The sequence below is a fragment of the Genypterus blacodes genome, unplaced genomic scaffold, assembly GCF_046128005.1.
Source record: "Genypterus blacodes isolate CSIRO-AG114 ecotype Tasmania unplaced genomic scaffold, CSIRO-AGI_Gbla_v1 ptg000067l_1, whole genome shotgun sequence".
Lineage (NCBI taxonomy): Eukaryota > Metazoa > Chordata > Actinopteri > Ophidiiformes > Ophidiidae > Genypterus > Genypterus blacodes.
In genome coordinates, this window is record NW_027466879.1 from 2,993,461 (window position 1) to 3,013,332 (window position 19,872).

Consider the following 19,872-nt stretch of genomic DNA (forward strand, 5'->3'; position numbering starts at 1 on the left):
CCAGAAGTCTTGGGAGCTCATGTTTGATATCAGTAAGTGTGCTACTCTAAAGATAAACAAAGGGCAGTTAATGCCAGTTTTTTTTTTTCCATTACAAACAATAACACAGCACGCGTCACTGGACGGAAAAAGAGGAATGCTGACAGGATGTTCTGGCCTGATGTCTTCTTTGTGTGTTTGTTCCTTTTCTCATGATTCATCTAAACTAATCACTCACATGTGTAGAAGCATGTGTTGGAGTGTGCGTGTCTGTTTGTGCTTGTATGTGTTCGTGTCTATGGGAATGTATGTGGCATTGTTTAAAGAGAGCACCATTTTAAGACACATTCTCTTGAGAGAAAACAGTCTCCTTTAGATCACCGTGGAGTTCGCACATCAAATATTTGAACCAAAAATGTCATGTTTGTGCTTTGACAGCCATGCCCCCAAACATACTTAAGGTGTTATTCTTGGTGTTTCTGGAGTTTCTTCATGGGATTCAAGATTAAAGTATGTGAAGTTTTCATTTCTTTACTCCTTCTGTCACAACTCAGGCACAATGAACACTGACAGGGATGGTGATGTAGAGGGTGGCGTGAAATGGTGATCAGACAAAAGTTGTTTTTAGAGTTAAACATCAAGGGTGTATTTTGTGCGTTCCGTGTGTCAGTCCGTCTCAGTGGCACCTCCATTCTGTCACACGGTTCCATTCTCCTGCCTTGGCTTGTGGGTTGTTGTGCGAGCAGGCGTGCTCAGGGACGGGGCCAAGGTACAAAGGAAGCCGGCCAACAAGGTGAGACCGAGGCCCCCCCAGGCACAGAACATGGACCAGCCGTAGCCGTGGCTAATGTCCTCTGGGAGACCGTACATGTAGCGCGGGTAGCGGGACAACTCAAAGTTGATTCCTGCCACACATGTGCACAGAGAGATGATGCAGCATGTTCCTGTGTGCAGAAGAGACAACCACAGTCTTTGAATGCTTCCACTTTCATTATTCAGAGTTCATGTGTTGAGGACATTTTAGTGCAAGACGTGAATCCACTACAGTAAGTCATGTTCAGAAACTGTTTAAATGAACAAACACACACATACGCACACAAACATACATATACTGTAAATATATAGATAATTTAGTCCTCACACCCTCCAACACAAACACTCACACAGAGCAAAAGGAAGGAAGCATATGTATGCTCTCACAGTACCTCCCATGAGGAAGAGTAGGCCAGCTACATATTGCATGAGGTCATGCTGCTGGCAGCATCCCAGCACTCCAATGATCCATCCAAAGAGAATGATGGACACAGCCATGCCCACAAAGCCGGCCGTCATCCTCCTCAGATCTGAAAGCACACGTGAACGTCTTACTGCAACTTTCCTTCAAGGGCACTGAACTTCAAACGAATACAATTAATAATTACTTGGAAAAGTTCATACCACCAACAAGTGCAGATATCCACCAATACTGCACTGCAGGACATTAAACTGTACTACACTACTACTCTTACTGTACTATACTATACTATACTATACTATTGTGAAGCCCTGGACAGCTGATGAAGATTGATTACCAGTAGTTGATAGCAATAAGGTAACTATCTTCAGGAGTGAATATACAGTATTATAGTTGCAGTATGTGGGTGTCAGGCCTGATAATTATTCTTATTCTTATGACTTCCTTCCTGTACTTCTGAACAAGGCTCTCAATAAGTAAAGGCAAATATATTCCAGTTTTATAAGGAAGGATTTAAAAGAAGGTCCTAATCTCCTCAGGCGAGCCTTTGCAAAGCCCATGGGCTCTAATACTCGAGTCCTTCCCAAGGAGCTTAGGCTACACTCAGGTTCATAAGACTTCAAATGTCAGGGATAGCCGGGATTCAGGGGTGAGGATGAGCTGTGACCTGAAAAGATACCAGTAAAATCTTAAAAAATAAATAAGAAAGAACAAGTAAGTGGCGCTGGGAGGCTGGCATCAGGGTGATGTGATGTCCTACTTATTCATGAAGGATTGAAAATAATAACAGATAAAAAGCAGGGATTTGTTACTCTATTTTAACAGTTCTAAAAAAAGAAATGTTTTACAGAAAAGTCTCTCATTTGATAAAAAACATTTTGATGCAAATTTTTGTTTATTGTGAGATATTGTGTTGACAAATCAAGGGCATGTGCATGAAAAACAAAGGTCCTAAAACTATACCCTGAGGCACACCGAATTTCAGATACCATTCAAACCAGAACTAACATGAAAAAACATCAAGGGTCAAATCCGTGACATCTCAATGCACAATTTAACACAACACAAACGAACAAAATCAAGTCAACAACTTACGGAGTGCGTGCCACTCATCCTGACGAATGGTCTTTGTGACGTTGATGGGTAAATTCCGCGGGAGGATGGAGGAAGTGTAGTGATACTTGACAGGGGTACATCTCTCAATAATTCCTGGCAAGAAAAGGATGGAAAGAATTAAAACTGGCCGGAAACAGCAGTGGTGTTACTTTTAATTGGAAATTGAAAAAAAGACAATACAATTCGAATAAAAGTCCCAGAACATTCACGTCAGAGCCTCAACCTCTATTAACCTCTAATTTGAAGGCTACTTCCTTCTGAGAATCAAGTTGGTCATCTCCTAGGCTTTAATCTTAATGGGTTTTGTTAATGTATTCCAAATGTCCTGGCAGTGAAGAGTGAAATCCATCTTCCTGTGTGGTCTTTAGTCCACATATTCCTGAGGTGTCTTCACATGTGGTGACCAAACTGGTAAATGGAATTTCATATCATAAAGAAGGCAACCGGCCAACCAGCAACACCTAACTAATCATCTAATGGCATGTTTACTTTCATACCTGGGTGGAAGGAAATTTTGATTTCTTACTGATTATTTTTTCAGTTATTATAGCAGGTAGAGAAAAAACAAAACATTATCATCATCACATCACAAGCTCTAAAGAAACTGTGGGTAAGTAAAAAGTTCAGTAAGTAAAGTAAAGTTTATTTTGAAAGCACTTCAAAGCACCTCTTTGGATGAAAACGAGGTAACAGAATCAGATTAAACATGTAAAGATCAGCGGAGCTAAAAGCACAACTGGTAGTATAGAAATGGATTAGATCAGTCCTATGTTGGGAGCTCGATCATACACGACTCACATCTGAGTTAAGATAGAAGCCACGTGACCTTCAATTGGACCTGAATAAACACAGTGTGGCAGCATTTTGGATCAATTAAAGAAGGTCAAAGGGTCAGATTGAGACAGGTTAAAAAAGATGTTGCCGTTGTCTAAATGAGAGGAGATAAAGACATGAACAGACATCTCATTATCAGTCCTGGACATGTTAGAACTCAGTTTTGCAAATTTCCTAAAATTGAGAAAATGGGACTGATGACGTTTAAACTCCTGAAGTGAACAACAAAACCTTAATTGGTCAAAACAAAGAACCAGGTTATGCAAAAGACATAAACAGTAGGGAACCAATACCCTGTTGGATATTAGGGACAGGGTTGTTATCTTATCTAAATTCAACTGAAGATAATTACCAGCCATCCAGTTTTAATGGCATTGAAACAGTCATTAAGCATAGATAATTTGTCAATCTCTTCTGGTTTAAAAGAACAAAATAATTGGATGTTGTCAGCATTAAGATGGTGGGAATTGTTTTGAAACCAACTGATAATCTGTCTAAGAGGGAGCATACAGTTCATAATGAGAATAAACTGAAAAACATCTGACCCGAAACACAACCCTGGTGAACTCCACGAGACAGAGAGGCTGTGAGACAGCCACCAAATAGTCAATAAAGATTACAACGCTCCTGTCTGAAAGATTAGAGGAGAAGACAGCCAGAGCCAGAAATGTCCAGCAAAACAGGCTTAGAATGCGAGAGATTCTGGTGCTGGAGTCTGAATACGAGGGTTAGCACAGAGCCTTCTGCAGCATATGCAGCCATCATCATGTCACTTGGGGCTGTAAGAAGAGCAGTCACAGTTGCTAGTTTTCTGCAGCTACAGTTTCTCATTGTTTTCAAATCACTTCTTGCTCCATTTAACATCAACAACAACCTCGATTTTGCCACTCTAATACTAAAATCTATGCTGATTATGCAAGTTTACACAGTCCTTGTTTTAATATCTTAACTTTATCAAGACACAAACTCAAATGTGATTAATAAAGGAGTGCTGGCAGTCTCTCGCACTAACATGATTGCTTCCAATTTCTCATATTCCCTGGTTAGGAACAAGCAGCAACTTCTGAAACACAATGCTGTAAAGTGTGTCACCATAGAATTGTGTCTCCTTGGCTGTTTTTCAAAATTGCTCACGGTCCTTCCACACTCATCAGTCACTATATCACTTTGACAAATGTGTATGTGTGGGACAAACGTGTGACAAATTAACCTGTCATAGCAATATGCCATAGAAATCAGACACGTATGCCTCTAATTTATGACAGGAGCTACAGTGACATACATGATAACCACCGGCTGCTCAGGAAACCTATTTCCTCCAGTTTGTCCTTTTTAGCAACCAAAGCAAAAACATTATGATGATGGATCCGTGTAGAATGAATTCTTATTGGGTGGAGTTTTCCTGAAGAGGCACTTTAGTAGCAGTTAAAGACATTGGAGTCATGTGACCACAAACATCTTTGACTGCTTTATCAACTCATATATATCTAACACAGCACTTCATCTAATAGGACCTTTGTGAAGCTGATGTGTGCAATCCAATAGAACAACACAGGATAATACAGCATTCATCAGAATCACAACTAAAAAGCTCACAAAGGCAAATATTTGTTGCTGGATGTGGTCACTGTAAGATAAAGCTACTGTTTACATGCAGGTCATTTAAAGTTTACACATGTACTGTACTTACACACACATGTTCATTAACAGCACACTGTTGTTAGGATAGAAGTATTATTGAAAGCCAAATCTGTAAGTGTCCTCCTCACGCCTACATTTTGCAGGGCTGAACATCTAATAGTGTAATTTTTTAAAGATAATTCAGTCTCAGTTGTTGTCCCAAAATAGGAACTCTAGAGCTTTAATGCTTCACGTGTTTCACAGATTCCAAACAAACTCATAGATTCCTACACGTCATCACATACTGTAGTGTGGCTGAGGGTGGAAATGTTGATATCTGTCAGGACTTAGGTAATAGAGGTGTCTTCACTGGACATGTGAGAAGCTCTGGGACCTTTGTTCAGTCGCAGGTCTGAGCTGTTCCTACATGAAGAGGCCTGTACGTTGCCTTTCTCTGACCAAATTCAAGCAAATAGTGAGGAATACTTGTACTTCTGTTTGCTTTGCTTCCTTTAAAACACTCGTAAATGAAATCTCTCTTTTAGGCTTTTAACAGATGCAAACCAGTTGTAGAGACACAAAGCAGCTCCACAGACTGGCTGTCATGATCTCACACTCTCCTGTCCTCCACTCAAGGCTCCCTCAGCACCACGGACAGCGAAACTCGACCACGTATACGCAAACAACCATGAAGTTCACGTGAAGGCACCATCACCATCACCATCTATCTTCATCATTCCATAATAACTCGCACACACACACAGATGACAGATGACAGATGGGGGGACCGTGTGTTTGGTCCGGGGCTAACGTGCGAGCATCCCGGCCTGGTGCCCATCACAGCGGCGGGCACCGGGCAGCAGCTTGTGTTGTTTACCTTTGTAAATAAGGTCCTCGGTCTCCAGGTCGAATCCTTCCCGGTGACACTTCCTCCACAGCCCGGAGATGGTGGAATTAAACTGGCGGTTGCAGTGAGATTCCATAGCGGACACCGCGGCCAGGAAGTGGCGTTTCCCCCGGATGAGAGGAGCAGCATCTGGGCCGCTACCTTTCCTTTCCACGCTGCTTGGAGGCATCTGGAGGGGGAGGTTGTGGTTGGAGATGTAGATGTACCCGGGGTCGTTCCGCTTGTTGGCATAGTTTTTACACCGGTCTCGGTGTCGCCTCGCGTCGGTCTCGTACCAGTAATCGGTGCAAATGGCCATGGCGAGCAGCCCCAGAGCACAGAACGCCAAGAAGAGCCCCGTGCCTGTTAATATTTTCATAGCGGCCATCTTCCCCACTCGATGGAGATGGAGAGCCCGAACAGTCGCAAGCAGGTTCCTCCGTGGCCGCGGTTGTACCCCGTGAAATCAATCACGCCGGTACTCACAGCCTGGCTGAGAGCATGATACGGGGCCAGCGCTGGGTGGACGGGACTGGATGCCTTCCGCGTTCTCTTTTGTTGGTGTACCCGGTGCTATGATGCTATGTTGTTCCCACCATCTGTCACGGTGCAGGAGGAGAGGGGATGGAGGGTGTGAGGAGGCAGGGGAGAGCTGCAGTTCCCTCTCCCGCCGCCAGGCTCGTCTCACGGGATGGGGAGCAGACGGGGACGAGCTGCGTTCAAGAGCCCGTTAACACACATGAAGCGAGCCGAATAACATCTCTCTACAATATTTAAGCTAGTATAATTATAATTATTATTTATTATTATCATCAACAATACAATACTTTTCTCCGTTAGTCGAGTGTTAAGGTGTTTTTAGTTGTAGCCTCATTTATTAGAGCTACATGATGCTTGAATTGAATTACATCTATCTATCTATCTATCTATCTATCTATCTATCTATCAAAACTGAACCTGGTCAGCTTCACAGACTGTTATTCTAGACTGTACAGGTGTTTCTAACGAAGTGGCATGTGAGTTGTCTTAGTCAATCAATGTGGAGAGCAACCAGACAATCTTACATATACATTGTTGACAGTCTAGACTGCAACACATTTGTTTTTTCATGAAAATATTTTTTCAGCTCAATTTCGAATAGCAAATGTGTCGTCATGAATTAATAATAGTCAGATGCATTCATGCATACTTTACACAGCAGCCTTGAGTAACCTCTGTGGGGAGAGCTGTTGTTCTTTCAATCCTACTTCCTCAGAAATCTTTAAGTTCAAAGTGTTCACATTGTTGAACACAAATTCCACATTAATCTCAATCAACTTTAAGGGATGAAAAAAGATGTGGGGAAGGGGAAACAGATTATTCAGCACAAAACAATACATATGCCTTTAGTAAGATATCAAAACAAGATTCTGATTTGATAACACAGTTGGGACCAGATGGAAAGTTGTTTGAGCATATAGAAGCCTCCAGTGATCAAGGCACACATACTGATGAACCATGGGTCTCATACACACCTACGATTGGTATTCCTATCAGCCGCACTTATATAGATCTACATAATCTTATGACTTGTCTCAGGAGCCCTGCTGGTTATGCTCACACTTATAACTGAATACAAGTAATGTGATTGCTTTCACTTGTGTCTTTAGAATATGAAGATAGAAGATTCAGTTTTCCTCAATAGCAAAACATAATTAATAAAGATTAGATTCTAATTGCACATGAATTAAGCATGATGATGCCTCATTCAGGGGGGGTCACTGTCACTTTCAGCAAACACTTCTACATGAATTCAACTAAACTCAAATGTAAACACGGGAAGAAATAGACAACTAGACAGTAAAGCTTAATGTGTGAGCCGTTTCTCTTCACAGGAACTATCATTAACCTGATATTTTGGTTGATAATAGTTGTATATTGGTTTGATCTCCTTTTCATGTTAATGTCTTTACACTGTTGCCACGTTATTCCATACTGTGGGGGTTTGTTTTCCTCCCTGTGCTGTGACTGAGGAAAGCTCCCACAGACAATAGGCTGCTCACAGGCTGATGACTAAGGAAGGCAACCCACCGTGGAGTCGTTATGGCAACTGAGGCTTGCCAAACAGACTGCCTTGAAATCGGACAAGTGTGAACACACGATCAATACCCCCCTCCCTCCATTCCCATATGACATTTTAAGCATACCATTGTTGCTGCAAAAATGTGTTGATAGCTTTCATCCAGCGGCTCGTGCTCCCACAGCACCTGACCTGTAGGTTTACCGATCAATAACAGGATAAATCTCATTACAATGTCTGTGGCGTGTGCTAATATTATGCTAAATTTAGACATAGAGTGTACTAACACCCCTCCCCAAACATGGCACAACTGTTCCACCAGCTTTCAAGTCAAAAACCCACATTTTATTTTCAGGGCTGCATGGAAAATTTCAGTCAGAGCAGAATTACAAAAGCATCATAGCTGTGTGATGATTTTGGCTGGTGAGTGTTATTTTTCCTCATAGTCCCACAAAATTGCATGCTTGAAAGTATAATCATGTTTTCTTCAGTCAATTTATTAAGACTTTATTCAAATAGAGCATTTTATAATAAAGTGAAATGGCACATTTGTTATTGCGACTGCACTATACAGTATGTGTGCAATACAATCTAATAGAACTCTGGAGTACAATAGACACTTGTGTAACAGAATATCGTAACATTTTGGCACTTACATTTTTTTACAAGAGAAAGTGATGAAGTGGTGCTCATCTGCATGCTGCTCGTCTCATCGTCAATAAATACACTGAAATACAACAGGGAGAGTATGCACAACAGTAATACTACTAGATCCAGGTCCAATAACATCTGCTCTGCTGAGCAGGTACATCACCGGTACACATGTGCAAAACTAAATGATTGTCTCACGAACAATTTAAGACAATTTGGTAATGAATACCCATTGAAAGGCCCGCTTGATAGTTAAAGACTGGCACGTTTTAAAGTGTCCACACACATTTCCCTTCAGTAGATCAGGTTAGTCTTCTTCCATCCATAAAGTGCCATTCTAATTGTCAGAGAGTTATTTTAATGTAACATGATGCTGGTCATTTCTTTTCAAGCTGTATCTTAAGATTCCATGGATTAGAGGAATTGGTTGGTGCAGAAGGGTTTTCTCTCCAGTGCTGAGTTTTGTGTTTTTTGGTAAGACGAGAGGTTGATTCCTCCATGGTCATTCTACAATGGCAGACAGGAGAGCCATGACAGCCACACCACAGAAAATGAGCAGGATCTGAAGCAGGGAGTGTCTGAGGAAAAGGTTTGAAACACAAACAGACTCAGGGAAAGGACCAGAATATGCCCCGATAACAACTCTGTCATACTGCTATCATGGCTACACTACAGCTAGATACAAAAAACATCCATCATACCTTAAACTAGACTCTTCAAGGAGGTCTGGCACCACATTCACCAGAGCTATGTAGAGAAACCCTCCGGAGGTGAAAGGCAAAATCCAAGTCGTAGCATTTTCTAGACAGGATAACACAAACTTAAATTGTGGCGACGCACACCTGTGTTAGACACGAGCCACACACACACACACACACACACACACACACACACACACACACACACACACACACACACACACACACACACACACACACACACACACACACACACACACACACACACACACACACACACACACACACACACACACACACACACACACACACACACACACACACACACACACACACACACACACCTGTCTGTGAGAATGGGCTGTATCATACCTGTGCCTTTTGGTGACTGAGTGCAAAGAGCAAAGCAAGCTCCCAGGACACCGACCAGCGCTGTGGACATCTGCATGCAGGCTGCACTCCACCGGTCAAAGCCGGCCCGCAGCAGAATGGCAAAGTCTCCCACCTGCACATGATAACATTTCACACAACATGGGAATGTATAAACATTCAGTCTGGAGGGGAGGAGGAATGTCAAGTTAGAAAATGTCAGACCTGGGAGAACTACTTCTATTACTATGAATGTTAAGGGGGAAAGGGTGGAATGTACACAAACACACAAACACACAACACAAATAGCATTGGAACTTCACTCTCTCTGAAATTTGGCAAACAATTAGCAGCTCATTTGTGTTCTTGTTTCCCCATTAACTGCTATTATTGGAGCGGTCTGTGCCGTCCTCACTGCTGAACGACCTCATTTATATGAACGACCCTCAGTGAACAGTGAACTCCCGAGAGCTGAAAACAACTTTGGGTGGATCAGGAAATAGAATGCAGGTGTGCAGTAAAAGGCAGATTATAAATAAAACAGCAATAGTAGAAATAATTATCCATCTCATTCCGTTTATCAAGAACTTTGGGGTTTTGGGTTCAATGGGACGTTTGGGGTTTCAGAGTAATCGGCCTTCAAACGAATGGCACGGCACCTTTGAAGAGCCACATTGTGATTGGCTCTGAAACAGCGTAGATTCAAACGAGGGTGGCGGCTGTGCAAGCAAGACGTGCTACTTCAGAAACTTGAGCATTCCCTGCTGTAGTATCAACTATAAAAACAGACTTTCAATCTACACAAGTCATGCAAACGCTCTATTTGACTTTCAAAATGGACACGAAGAAGAGCCTGGAGGAGGTATGGAAAGGTTCTTTTTTTTTTTTTTTTTTTTTTTAAAGCTAGACATTTGGCATGAAGGCGCTCACAAGCGTCTTTAACCCTTTTTATAGATAGAGAGGAACCCTGCAGATCAAGTGGCGTTTGGTTTCTCATTCTACCCCGCAGGGCCCAAAAGGAGAAGTGTCTGGCATTAATTACTTAATCTCACCTCATGGGGGATCTCATGGAGCAAGATGGCAAAGGTGGTGAGGAACCCAACCTGCAAGAGAAGTCACATCAGCACTCTGTGAATGGAATCATTTGGGTGACAGCAATATTATTACATGAAGTGCAGGATGGAAGGTGGCAATGAAACAGGGCAGTACATCAGATTCTTTTTGGTAATAATGAAATAAAAAATGCTGGGGACTTTGCACATTTCCCTTAAACTACAATTTGTTGTTTCATGAGGCGACTTTTGGATTAATGCAGCCTTCTAAACTGACCCACATAAACCATAGTACGTTTCTTCACAGCACGCAGTCTAGACAGGCACTTTAGCTATGATTCACACACACTACTAGATGATGTTCTGGTCTAGGATACATTTAAATATAAAGTTAAATTCAGTATTTCCATTCACAGGATTAATTCAAAAAGATGCAGTAGCGTTTTTGCATCTTATCAGAGACGTCCAAGTTTACTTGTGCTAATTTGTTCTCTTAGCAGTCAAGCACAACTTTGTAGATCCAACATATGCAGCAGGCATTTATTTATGGCAACATCACATTGTGATACATAGCACGAGAGTAAACAGAGAATACTAGTGGGATGTCTTGTACATGAATGTTTGAGACATCTAGTTGACTTCCTCTCTGGCACATTGATCCAGAGTTCATGCTGTTAGCCGTATGTCTCTCCAGCTGGACTCTCACATTCCCACAGCTACAAAACACAGCTAAACTACTGAGAGCGATACCATTTCATGATACTGCGACTAAAACTGCAACCCTTTGAACGAGTCAGAAACACAAGATAACACCAACATGTTTACCACTGTACAGGTTTGTGTTGTTTCACGCTGGTAATTAGGACTGTGATCTATTTTGATACTAAGGGAATGCTGACGGAGCAGATTTACAGCTCTGCCACCGGGCCGCTGCACTCTGCCAAACACAGCAGTCACCAACCAGTGAGGTATAAATGGTACACATTCCAAAGATACACATTTTCATCAGTTATTAAATATTACAGCGCTCCTCTGCGGCCATTTTGCAGCTCACTTAATAAATGGTCTCTTTTGATTCAGAGTGAAAATCAGAGCAAATCACACAAGCAAAGCGTGCAGAAAGAGTTCTAATTGTGTGTGTAAGAACCGTCAGTACACATATGAAAATGTATCCAACCAAACGCATCATCAGACTTTGCAATGCAGTGTGGGTTTGTTTCAACACACAAAAACAGCTCTGACTAAAGCTGGGAACCGTAGGGAAGCAAAAAAAGTGTCTCCTTTTGTTTTGTGAAGCTTTGTCCGGTGAAAGTGGCTTATCTAAGCATAAAAATAAGACACATGTGATTTGGCCACTGTTTGAGCCTGGTGGCAGCAGGAATGTGGCGTAATTGTCAGAGTAAATAGAACGCAGCAGAGGATTTTATTGTCATTTTCAGCAAAGACTCCATTACAGGATTTAAACAGAAGCTTATGTGTGCTGTCAGCCACCCGGCACATTGACAGAAAACATTGTCACTCTAAACTAAGCCCCGACCTCATCATCTTCTCCCCATGATCAAACTACACTGTAAATAACTTGCTCCATTATACATCACTTAAATTGCAAATACTGTTTGCTGACACAGTGGACAGCCTTGTATGAACTGCAAATTGCTAAACAACACAAGTATACATGCAGTTTTCTGTACCAAAGTCTGTTTGCACACCGAGAGGCTGAAGATGTGCAAATACAAAACAACACAAACCGTGTTTCCTCTGCGTTTGGTCTGGTGCCAGTCTCCCAATTTGTTAATCAATAGATAAAATACATTTCCTCCACTGACTGGTTCCAGGACAGACTCAGGATTTTGAGTAAAGCTTCAAGGAAAACTAACTGTTTGCATTATTCCAGGGTAAACACTTTAAAGCTTTACTCCCAACCAGTATGTTTACATGAAGGATTAAACCTCAATGACGTTCCAATTGAGACAACAAAGCCATTTTTCGTTCAAAACATCATGTGACAGGCCGCCGTACATCGTGTTTACTCAAGCATGCAAACAACACAGGCTCCGATCACAATAAGCAAACTGTGTGGATGTCGTCACGTGTCAAAGCAGGATACTCATCCATTCTGTCATGAACATGGCATAATTGCAAGTTTGCCTTTAGAGCAGTGAATGTACAGTACAGTGTGCATGTCAATGTCACTGACGCTCTAACTGATTAAAAAATGAAAGGAGTACAGACATTCCAAAAGAAAAGATGTGACATTTTCCCATCTGCTTACCTTTTTGCTAACCAGGAAGCTCCCTGCCACCGCCAGCCCATGGGTGAAGTTGTCTATGCAGTTGGCCAGTAGATTTAGGTATCCACTCATCTGTGGTAAAGGTTGGAAGAAAGTGGGATAATTGTTTTGAACAGGAATATAATGATTTGTCAGTCACAGTGCTCCATCTAGTATGAACACAGTATTTCACAATTCTGTGTTGTGATCAGGGTGCAATGTTTGTTGTGTTAGTATGAAGGTCGTTTGAAAGACTGGATTGCCTCTTAATCGACAACACTGTGCTTATTTTGGGAGTAGAGAGGGAGCATAAGAAACCTATAAATAAATAACCCATATCTGGAGTTCATCCCCAGTGCCACCTCTGTGCTTTACTTTTCCTTTTTGTAGAATGAAAAATGTTCTAGTTGTCAGCAAACCTTGATTTTCTCTGATCCCTGCTGCAGACTCTTGGGGGCTTGCGGTGACTCAGAGTGACGCCCATTTCTAAGCGGCGCCACAGGCTTTCCACTGAAAGCCGCCTCAGGCTGTGTCTGGAGGGAAAAAAAAGTAAAGAGGGACAAAGCAATGATGAACAGGCTGCCCGTGTGTATACAGTGTTTCTGACACCAACCACCAGGTTAGTCAGTGTGATCAAAAGTGATTTGATGCATCATTCATTTAGAGCCGTATGAGAATGAGGAGTGAAGTCACGACTCTCTCCCACTCCTCCTACCTGCTGCACCTCAGCCCTGCCTCCACACCTCCTCCCAGCCAAACATGATAAACCTGGGGTCATGACAACTACTGAGGAGGTGATGCCCCTTGTGGTAAAGGATGGTACTCGTGGGGCTCAGAGGTTGTTCTCTACATCAGATTCAGCAGCAAGGTACAGCACAGACATGGGATTTTTCAGAGCTTTAGTATGGTGTGAGTATAGTATAGAATCAGGGCATAAGGAGAGTTTCAGCAAATTCTCCAAAAATGTATGTATGTATCTTTTTAAACAATCCTTTCCAGCAATGTGGAATGTTAAACAATGTGTCAAACTGATTGGTCCAGACAAGCCTTTTACTGATCAGTGTGCTGCTGTTTTGTTCTTTAGTGGTTTGTAAAGCATTTTGTGACGCTTCCTTCAGAAAGGTGCCATGTAAATAAACATCCCCATGGGAAATACACAAGTGGTACACCAGCGATTTAACTTAATCAAGGATATTCAGTCAAAGGAGGTCCAAAACTAGGTCAATGACGACTGAAGACATTTTCTGTTCATCTGTCTGTCAACCTTTGACTGTGCTGCCATGAAGGATCCATGTGTTCATTCAGAGGCCAACTGACCGGATCCTGAAGGCCAAATATCTCCAAAATGCTCCAGTGTACACAAAAAACAAGGTTGCTGACCTCGTTCAGATGTGAATTTGTTTGAAAATAATGACATTTGGAAAGTAACAGGCATATTGTTTTAAGATCATCTATTGTTCTCACCATACACCAACATACACATGTTCACTCACATCTTAACATCATCCACAGTCTTATTATGTAACTAATGACAGAACAGGACATTCCAACACAGCATGTCATTTATGTTCTACACCTTATTTATTTATATATACACACAAGGCTGGATTCTTTTTCTGGGAAGAGTCCACTTCAGAAATCAATTACATTGCTATTTAGCTGCGACAGTCAAATAGCCTCCTGTTCTGTGGATGTGGGCAGGAACTACTTGTTCCCCCGTCTATGATTGAGTGGGGAGAAAGAAATGGAGTGTGGTCACTTCTCAGGGCTATTAATACCTGCAGGAGCCTGGAGAGCAGACTGGAGCTAAACTGTGTGCAGGACACCTCATGAGCTTAATCCATTCATTCACTGACTGAAAGTGGGAACCTAAAATATGCATGTGATGAATTAACCAACTATGAACTACAGATTACATATTTCTCAACATTTCACAAAGTCTGTAACCCTCCACACTTACACATACAAAGTAGATCCACCTAAACCCTAAACACACTAAACCCAAGTAAAAAAGTTGTCACGAGTACTAAAATCTTTCTATTCAATAATAAATCTGATGTTTGTGACGCACAGGCACACAACACACACACACACAGTCTATTTTAGTCTATTGTTCCTTCAGACTCTGAGTGACTACTGAATGTCCTCCTGTGAACAGTGAAAGGTCTGGAGCAGCTGCTTCACTTTACCCCCCTGCTCTATAAATAGACCAGACTGGAGGAGCAGGAGATTCCAATCCCCCCTACAAAGACAAGAGGGAGGCAGAGAGTCTCCATGCAGGGATACACAGCTGGCTTAGTTTGTCTTAAAAGAACTTCTGGGTCAAAAAGTTTGGCCACTCTAGCGGGTGCATATGGACCAATACTGTTTCATAAGTTCATCTTCGTTGCCTCAAACACGTGTCTAAGTAGGTTTTTAGTCGTAGTAGTAGCAGCAGTAGATAGTTAAGGCCCCAATTAAACAATGCCATATAAAGTGCATCACAGTTCCAGATTGAACATGCCAAGTGAGTCACCATACAAGCAATGGGAGTCCTCCTGGCAGAGTCAGGGTGTATTAATCATCTTCAAGATGTAGCAGCCACATAAACTACACCATTATAACTAACATCTGTGCTTGTCTTGGACTTTCTATGGGCAAATGGATCACTGCCGTTCAGAAGACACACAGCACATTAGCTTTCCAAATCATGTTATTTATCTTTGTTATGCTTCTGTGGAAAGAATGTGGCTCAAACACATTTCCTGGACCCAAACCTTCTCTCTAACTTGCCAATAAGCCCCCTGAGTTTAATATGATAAGACAAACTCTTGGAAAAGAGTGGAGCATATTCCTATAAATATGAACTTACAGCAGAATTAAGATTCAGCTCAGGAGAGGGAGCAGGATCTTCATCATGGCTGTCTTCATCTTGGAACATCTTTTCCAGAACCAAGAAGGACAGTAAGCCAACAATTACCCAGAGGCCCTGGGTCATGTAGTGGTTTTGTTTACCAGCTAGAGGAAGAGCAAAGAGTAACGTTTACTGAGCAAACAAGTGACAACTAACCACTACAAACGACAGAGGAAGTAAAAACAACATCCATGTCTCATCACAGTAGCTGGACACATTCTAGCCAATCAGAAGCCAGTATATTCTGTCACTACTTATAGAAAAGAGAAGGATAAACCAGTTTGAACCACATTACAGATCTAAACCAACCTTAAACACCATTAGAGAACATGACATGTCAGTAGTTCCCCAATGCTTCATATGTCATGTTGCTTTGCTTCAGAGGGCAGAGGGAGCTATAATGAAAACTGAGGAAAGGATGATATGTGTGGAGAGAAGACCCACCTGAAGAAGCAGCGAGGGCCCATGCCTCTGGGAGGAGGTGAAGGAACACGTCGCCAAGGAGACCACCGATCGCAAAGCTCAAAAGTAGCTTTAGCTTTTGGGATCCAGCTGAGGAAACATTGCGAGAGGTCAGAAGGTCACAGTTACAGCCCCGTGTGTGCTTAAAGGTTTCCACACATTCCCTGTGACGCATCACTTTCAGTCTGAATGAGAATCGGAGACATAAATACTCGTTTACATCTGTATTGTTCCCTCTTCTTTTATAAATAACACCTTTTCAACCTTATAATTCAATACAACTTCACCCAAACAAAACCTTAAAATGATCTCTGACTCAGCAGGCTAATACAGCGCAGCTACACAACGACACGTGCGCCACAGAAAATGTTCTTTTTTTAAGTCTTCCCTTGGTCACGACTAACCTCATGGCAGATGTGCCCTTGAAACCCATCGCCTAAAATATATCTGGGCTGCCACGTTCCAGTGGGTGGGGTCATTCACAAACCAGCGGGTTCTGGTTGACCTCACTGGGTGTCAGACCTCAACACTTCAAAGTACAGTCCAAATGGTGTCTGTCGCACCAGAATCCAAAACAAGCTCCCTTTCTTTATGTGAAGCCTGTCACAGGGACGTGAGGTCAGCTCGGTTCACTTCACAGTCTACCGGTCTCCCTATTTAACACAGCAACTCACTACTGCATTTCTTGCTGTGCAGAGGGAGGAGGAAGGGTTTTATGGCGTATTATTGCATCAGTTGCTAGGCACGTTCATGCTGAGCGAAGAGACGCACACGTGTACCAACATTTCAAAACAGAGCAGAAAGAAACAGGTATGTTGGAGGTCTGTACAAGTCTGAGCAGCATCTGATAGTTTAAACATCCTGCAGACTGTGACTTAGGCTGAATGGTCGGCTGCTCAGACAGCAACCAGCTACCGGAAGATTACACTGTTACCACTTTCTATCCTTTTGGCTTTTTGAGAAATGTGTTTACAGAGACACTAAAAACTTAGAATTTATAGGTGCAGCTATTATGAGACGATGGATGTTAGGTAAGTAACAGTGTGCAGGTGTAACTGTTTGGGACTTTTCCTCCTTTTTACTTATTTTTTTGCTTTTACACAGCAGTTTTGCAATGTACAGAAAACAACATACTTCACCATGGTGTTATACCATTGTTAAACCGGGATAAATAAATGTCTTATAAATAAAATACTGTGATATTGTCTGGTGGGTTCCACTTCACTCCCACCTATGTCTTACCTTCTGTTTTGAGGGTTGCTCCAGCTTCAATGGGAATGACAAGCAGGGGGAAAACCCCACTGAGGCCGACTACAACTGAGCCCACCAGAGACAGCAGCCAAACATGAACATGTTCACTGGCTAGGAGGTCTGCTACTGTCTGGAGGCCTGGGAGGTAGTCTTTCAGGCTGGGGCCTGGTCCTGCAGCTGTGGCTGTGGCCTGGCCCATAGATGTTTGTGTCATCTTCTGGCTGCTGGATACCCCACTGAAGGTCACCATCAGCAGGGTAACACTGATGAACACAACAGCTACAGCCCAGCTGGGCTTCCTCCAGCCTCTACTGTTCATCCGTCCCAAGATCCAAAATGCACTTGTAGCCAGAAATGCTGTAGAAGGGAAAAAAACACTCAGCTCAGCAAAGCAGGTCCAATCTTCACCTTTTCAGCATTGACTGGAGAGAGCTATTCCAGTTTACTGTTCAGCATGTAAAACAACCATAGATGAATTGTGCAAGGGTCAGGAAAACAAGTGCCTTTGCAATGGTGCTGAAAATGACAAGACTGAACACTAGGGCTACTCAGATGATGGAGGTATTGAGATTACTAAAAGGTTCTGTCGTGGCTTTATTGCTGTTCTGAGGATTTACAGTTTTCGGCACCAAGAAGAAGTAACCGTTGTGATGTCATAGGGGTCTACTTTATAACTTCCCACAATGCAACAGTCACAATAATCTTTATAAAGACATGCTGTTAATTCCACTTTAAAAAATGGCTTTACGGAAACAATATGGACAAGTCAATATTTCCTATTAGCCTAATAAGGGTATCAGTCATCATTCACGTCATGATGTCATATAAAGTCCTGGTCAAATAGAAAACATCATTAGTATATTATAGGTCACAATAGTTAGGTCCCATAAAATAACAGTGATGTGATATAAACTAATGGAGTAGGTGATGTCATTAAATTTATACAATGATGACGACCAACCCTGTGACTCTATATGTCATCATGAAGTAATTGTCTCTCATGTCATTAAAACAGCTGTGACAATATGACATAAATGATGTCATTAGCAGGTCAATATGTAAAATTTGTAAATAGTCTCATAACAATCCAGCGACACTTTGTGGAACTAAAGCCATCTTAAAACCATCATACCCAAGAGCAACACCTTTCATGGCTATGTCAAAAGTGATTTTGAGCAGTTTAACCACGAAAAACAAACAAATCAGTGCCTCCATTTGGTGACTGCGCCTTGACGCGTGGACATTCCACCCCAACATGTGCAGCAATGGAAAGTTAGCTCGTTCAAGCCAACGCTAACCTTTAAACGTTTAAAATAAATCATTAAGTCTGGATATAAAGTTGAAAAGATGAACACTTACGGTGCTAAACCCGCAGCGTATCAGGACATGACCCGGGCTGGAGTGAGTCACTCGGGCAACATGGGATAAAGTAACGCGAACTCGTCAACAGTGCGATGTATAAAATAAATGCGCTAAACTGACACCGAAGCGAGGCCATTAAGTGTTAAAGTGCACATCGTGTTGACCGAGTGAGAATAAAGAGCAGCGAGCGAATATTAGCCGAATTATTATGACGTCCGTGCAGCGGAAAGAGTAGCCCGAAATCAGTGCTAGCGTCCCAAACTAGCATCACAGTGCCACGTCCCTGAAAACAGACTCACGAGCGTCAAAGCGACCGCGAGCGCGTCCGACCCCGCCGCTGCAACGCTGAACGCCACTAAATACCTCGGGAGTTCGGAAGCCTCCACACCATGGTGTCCCTGCCATCCAGGCCGGCTCGGTGAAGGCAGGCTTGCGACTCTGGACTCCTCCAGGCTCCGGGCCGAAGATGAAGATCCGCTAGCCGAGGAATGGAAGGGTCAGCACGGTTTAGACAGGCGGCCACGTATCACAAGTTGGAGGAAAATGGGAACAATTAAACAAGGGAAGAGTCCAGAAACGGATCCCGCCCGTCTGGTACTCGATCCAGGAAGTAACCTTATCCTTCCTCACAGAGACACAGTTTAATGTGAAGCACTATTTAAGCCCAGTTCATACATGTAACTTAAAGATAGTAACTTTCATTCCCAAAGTTTTTCGTGAAACATTCTCTATTCACGATGGAATATTTGGAAATCCAGACTCCTTGGAACATTATAAGCCACCATAAGAAGAATGGACCCAAATTAATTTATATTAGAAATAAATATATTATTTGAACTGAAATAAGTTGCAACTCGGTGTTAATTTGATCATCGACAGAGTGTAAATCTGAGCTGTGATTAAGATATTCATTTGTATGCATCATGTAACATTTATAAAAGTGGTAGTTCTGTCTTTTTCATTTTTGGATTACTTTTGGTTTGAGTTCCTTGTTTTCGTAACAGCAGCCACCCAGCTGGAGAGCACCACAGCCACACACCCACCAACCTATTGGCACTGATTTTATTTTGCAGGCATGTAAAATAATATCCCAAAGATCAAATGTGTTGGATGTGACACTGCCTTTGCTGCGTTTGC

General features: G+C 42.4%; 2 protein-coding genes across 3 annotated transcripts; both read right to left on the bottom strand.

Moving 5' to 3' along the window:
- Positions 1-675: 675 nt before the first annotated feature.
- On the bottom strand, positions 676-6,057 carry tmem276b (transmembrane protein 276b). Its single transcript, XM_076156203.1, has 4 exons — positions 5,661-6,057; positions 2,309-2,422; positions 1,185-1,322; positions 676-923 (listed from the first exon to the last, which is right to left on the bottom strand). The coding sequence occupies exons 1-4, from the start codon at positions 6,055-6,057 to the stop codon at positions 676-678; spliced, it is 897 nt and encodes a 298-aa protein (XP_076012318.1).
- A 2,162-nt stretch (positions 6,058-8,219) lies between these two features.
- On the bottom strand, positions 8,220-19,346 carry slc39a13 (solute carrier family 39 member 13). 2 transcript variants are annotated; one of them, XM_076155984.1, is made up of 10 exons: positions 19,099-19,346; positions 17,365-17,730; positions 16,105-16,212; positions 15,619-15,764; positions 13,187-13,300; positions 12,771-12,860; positions 10,499-10,549; positions 9,450-9,582; positions 9,081-9,180; positions 8,220-8,957 (listed from the first exon to the last, which is right to left on the bottom strand). In XM_076155984.1, the coding sequence occupies exons 1-10, from the start codon at positions 19,124-19,126 to the stop codon at positions 8,882-8,884; spliced, it is 1,212 nt and encodes a 403-aa protein (XP_076012099.1). In that variant the 5' UTR covers positions 19,127-19,346; the 3' UTR covers positions 8,220-8,881. The 2 variants fall into 2 exon arrangements, with proteins under 2 accessions (XP_076012099.1, XP_076012100.1); XM_076155985.1 differs by lacking the exon at positions 19,099-19,346 and adding an exon at positions 18,733-19,026.
- Positions 19,347-19,872: the final 526 nt, after the last annotated feature.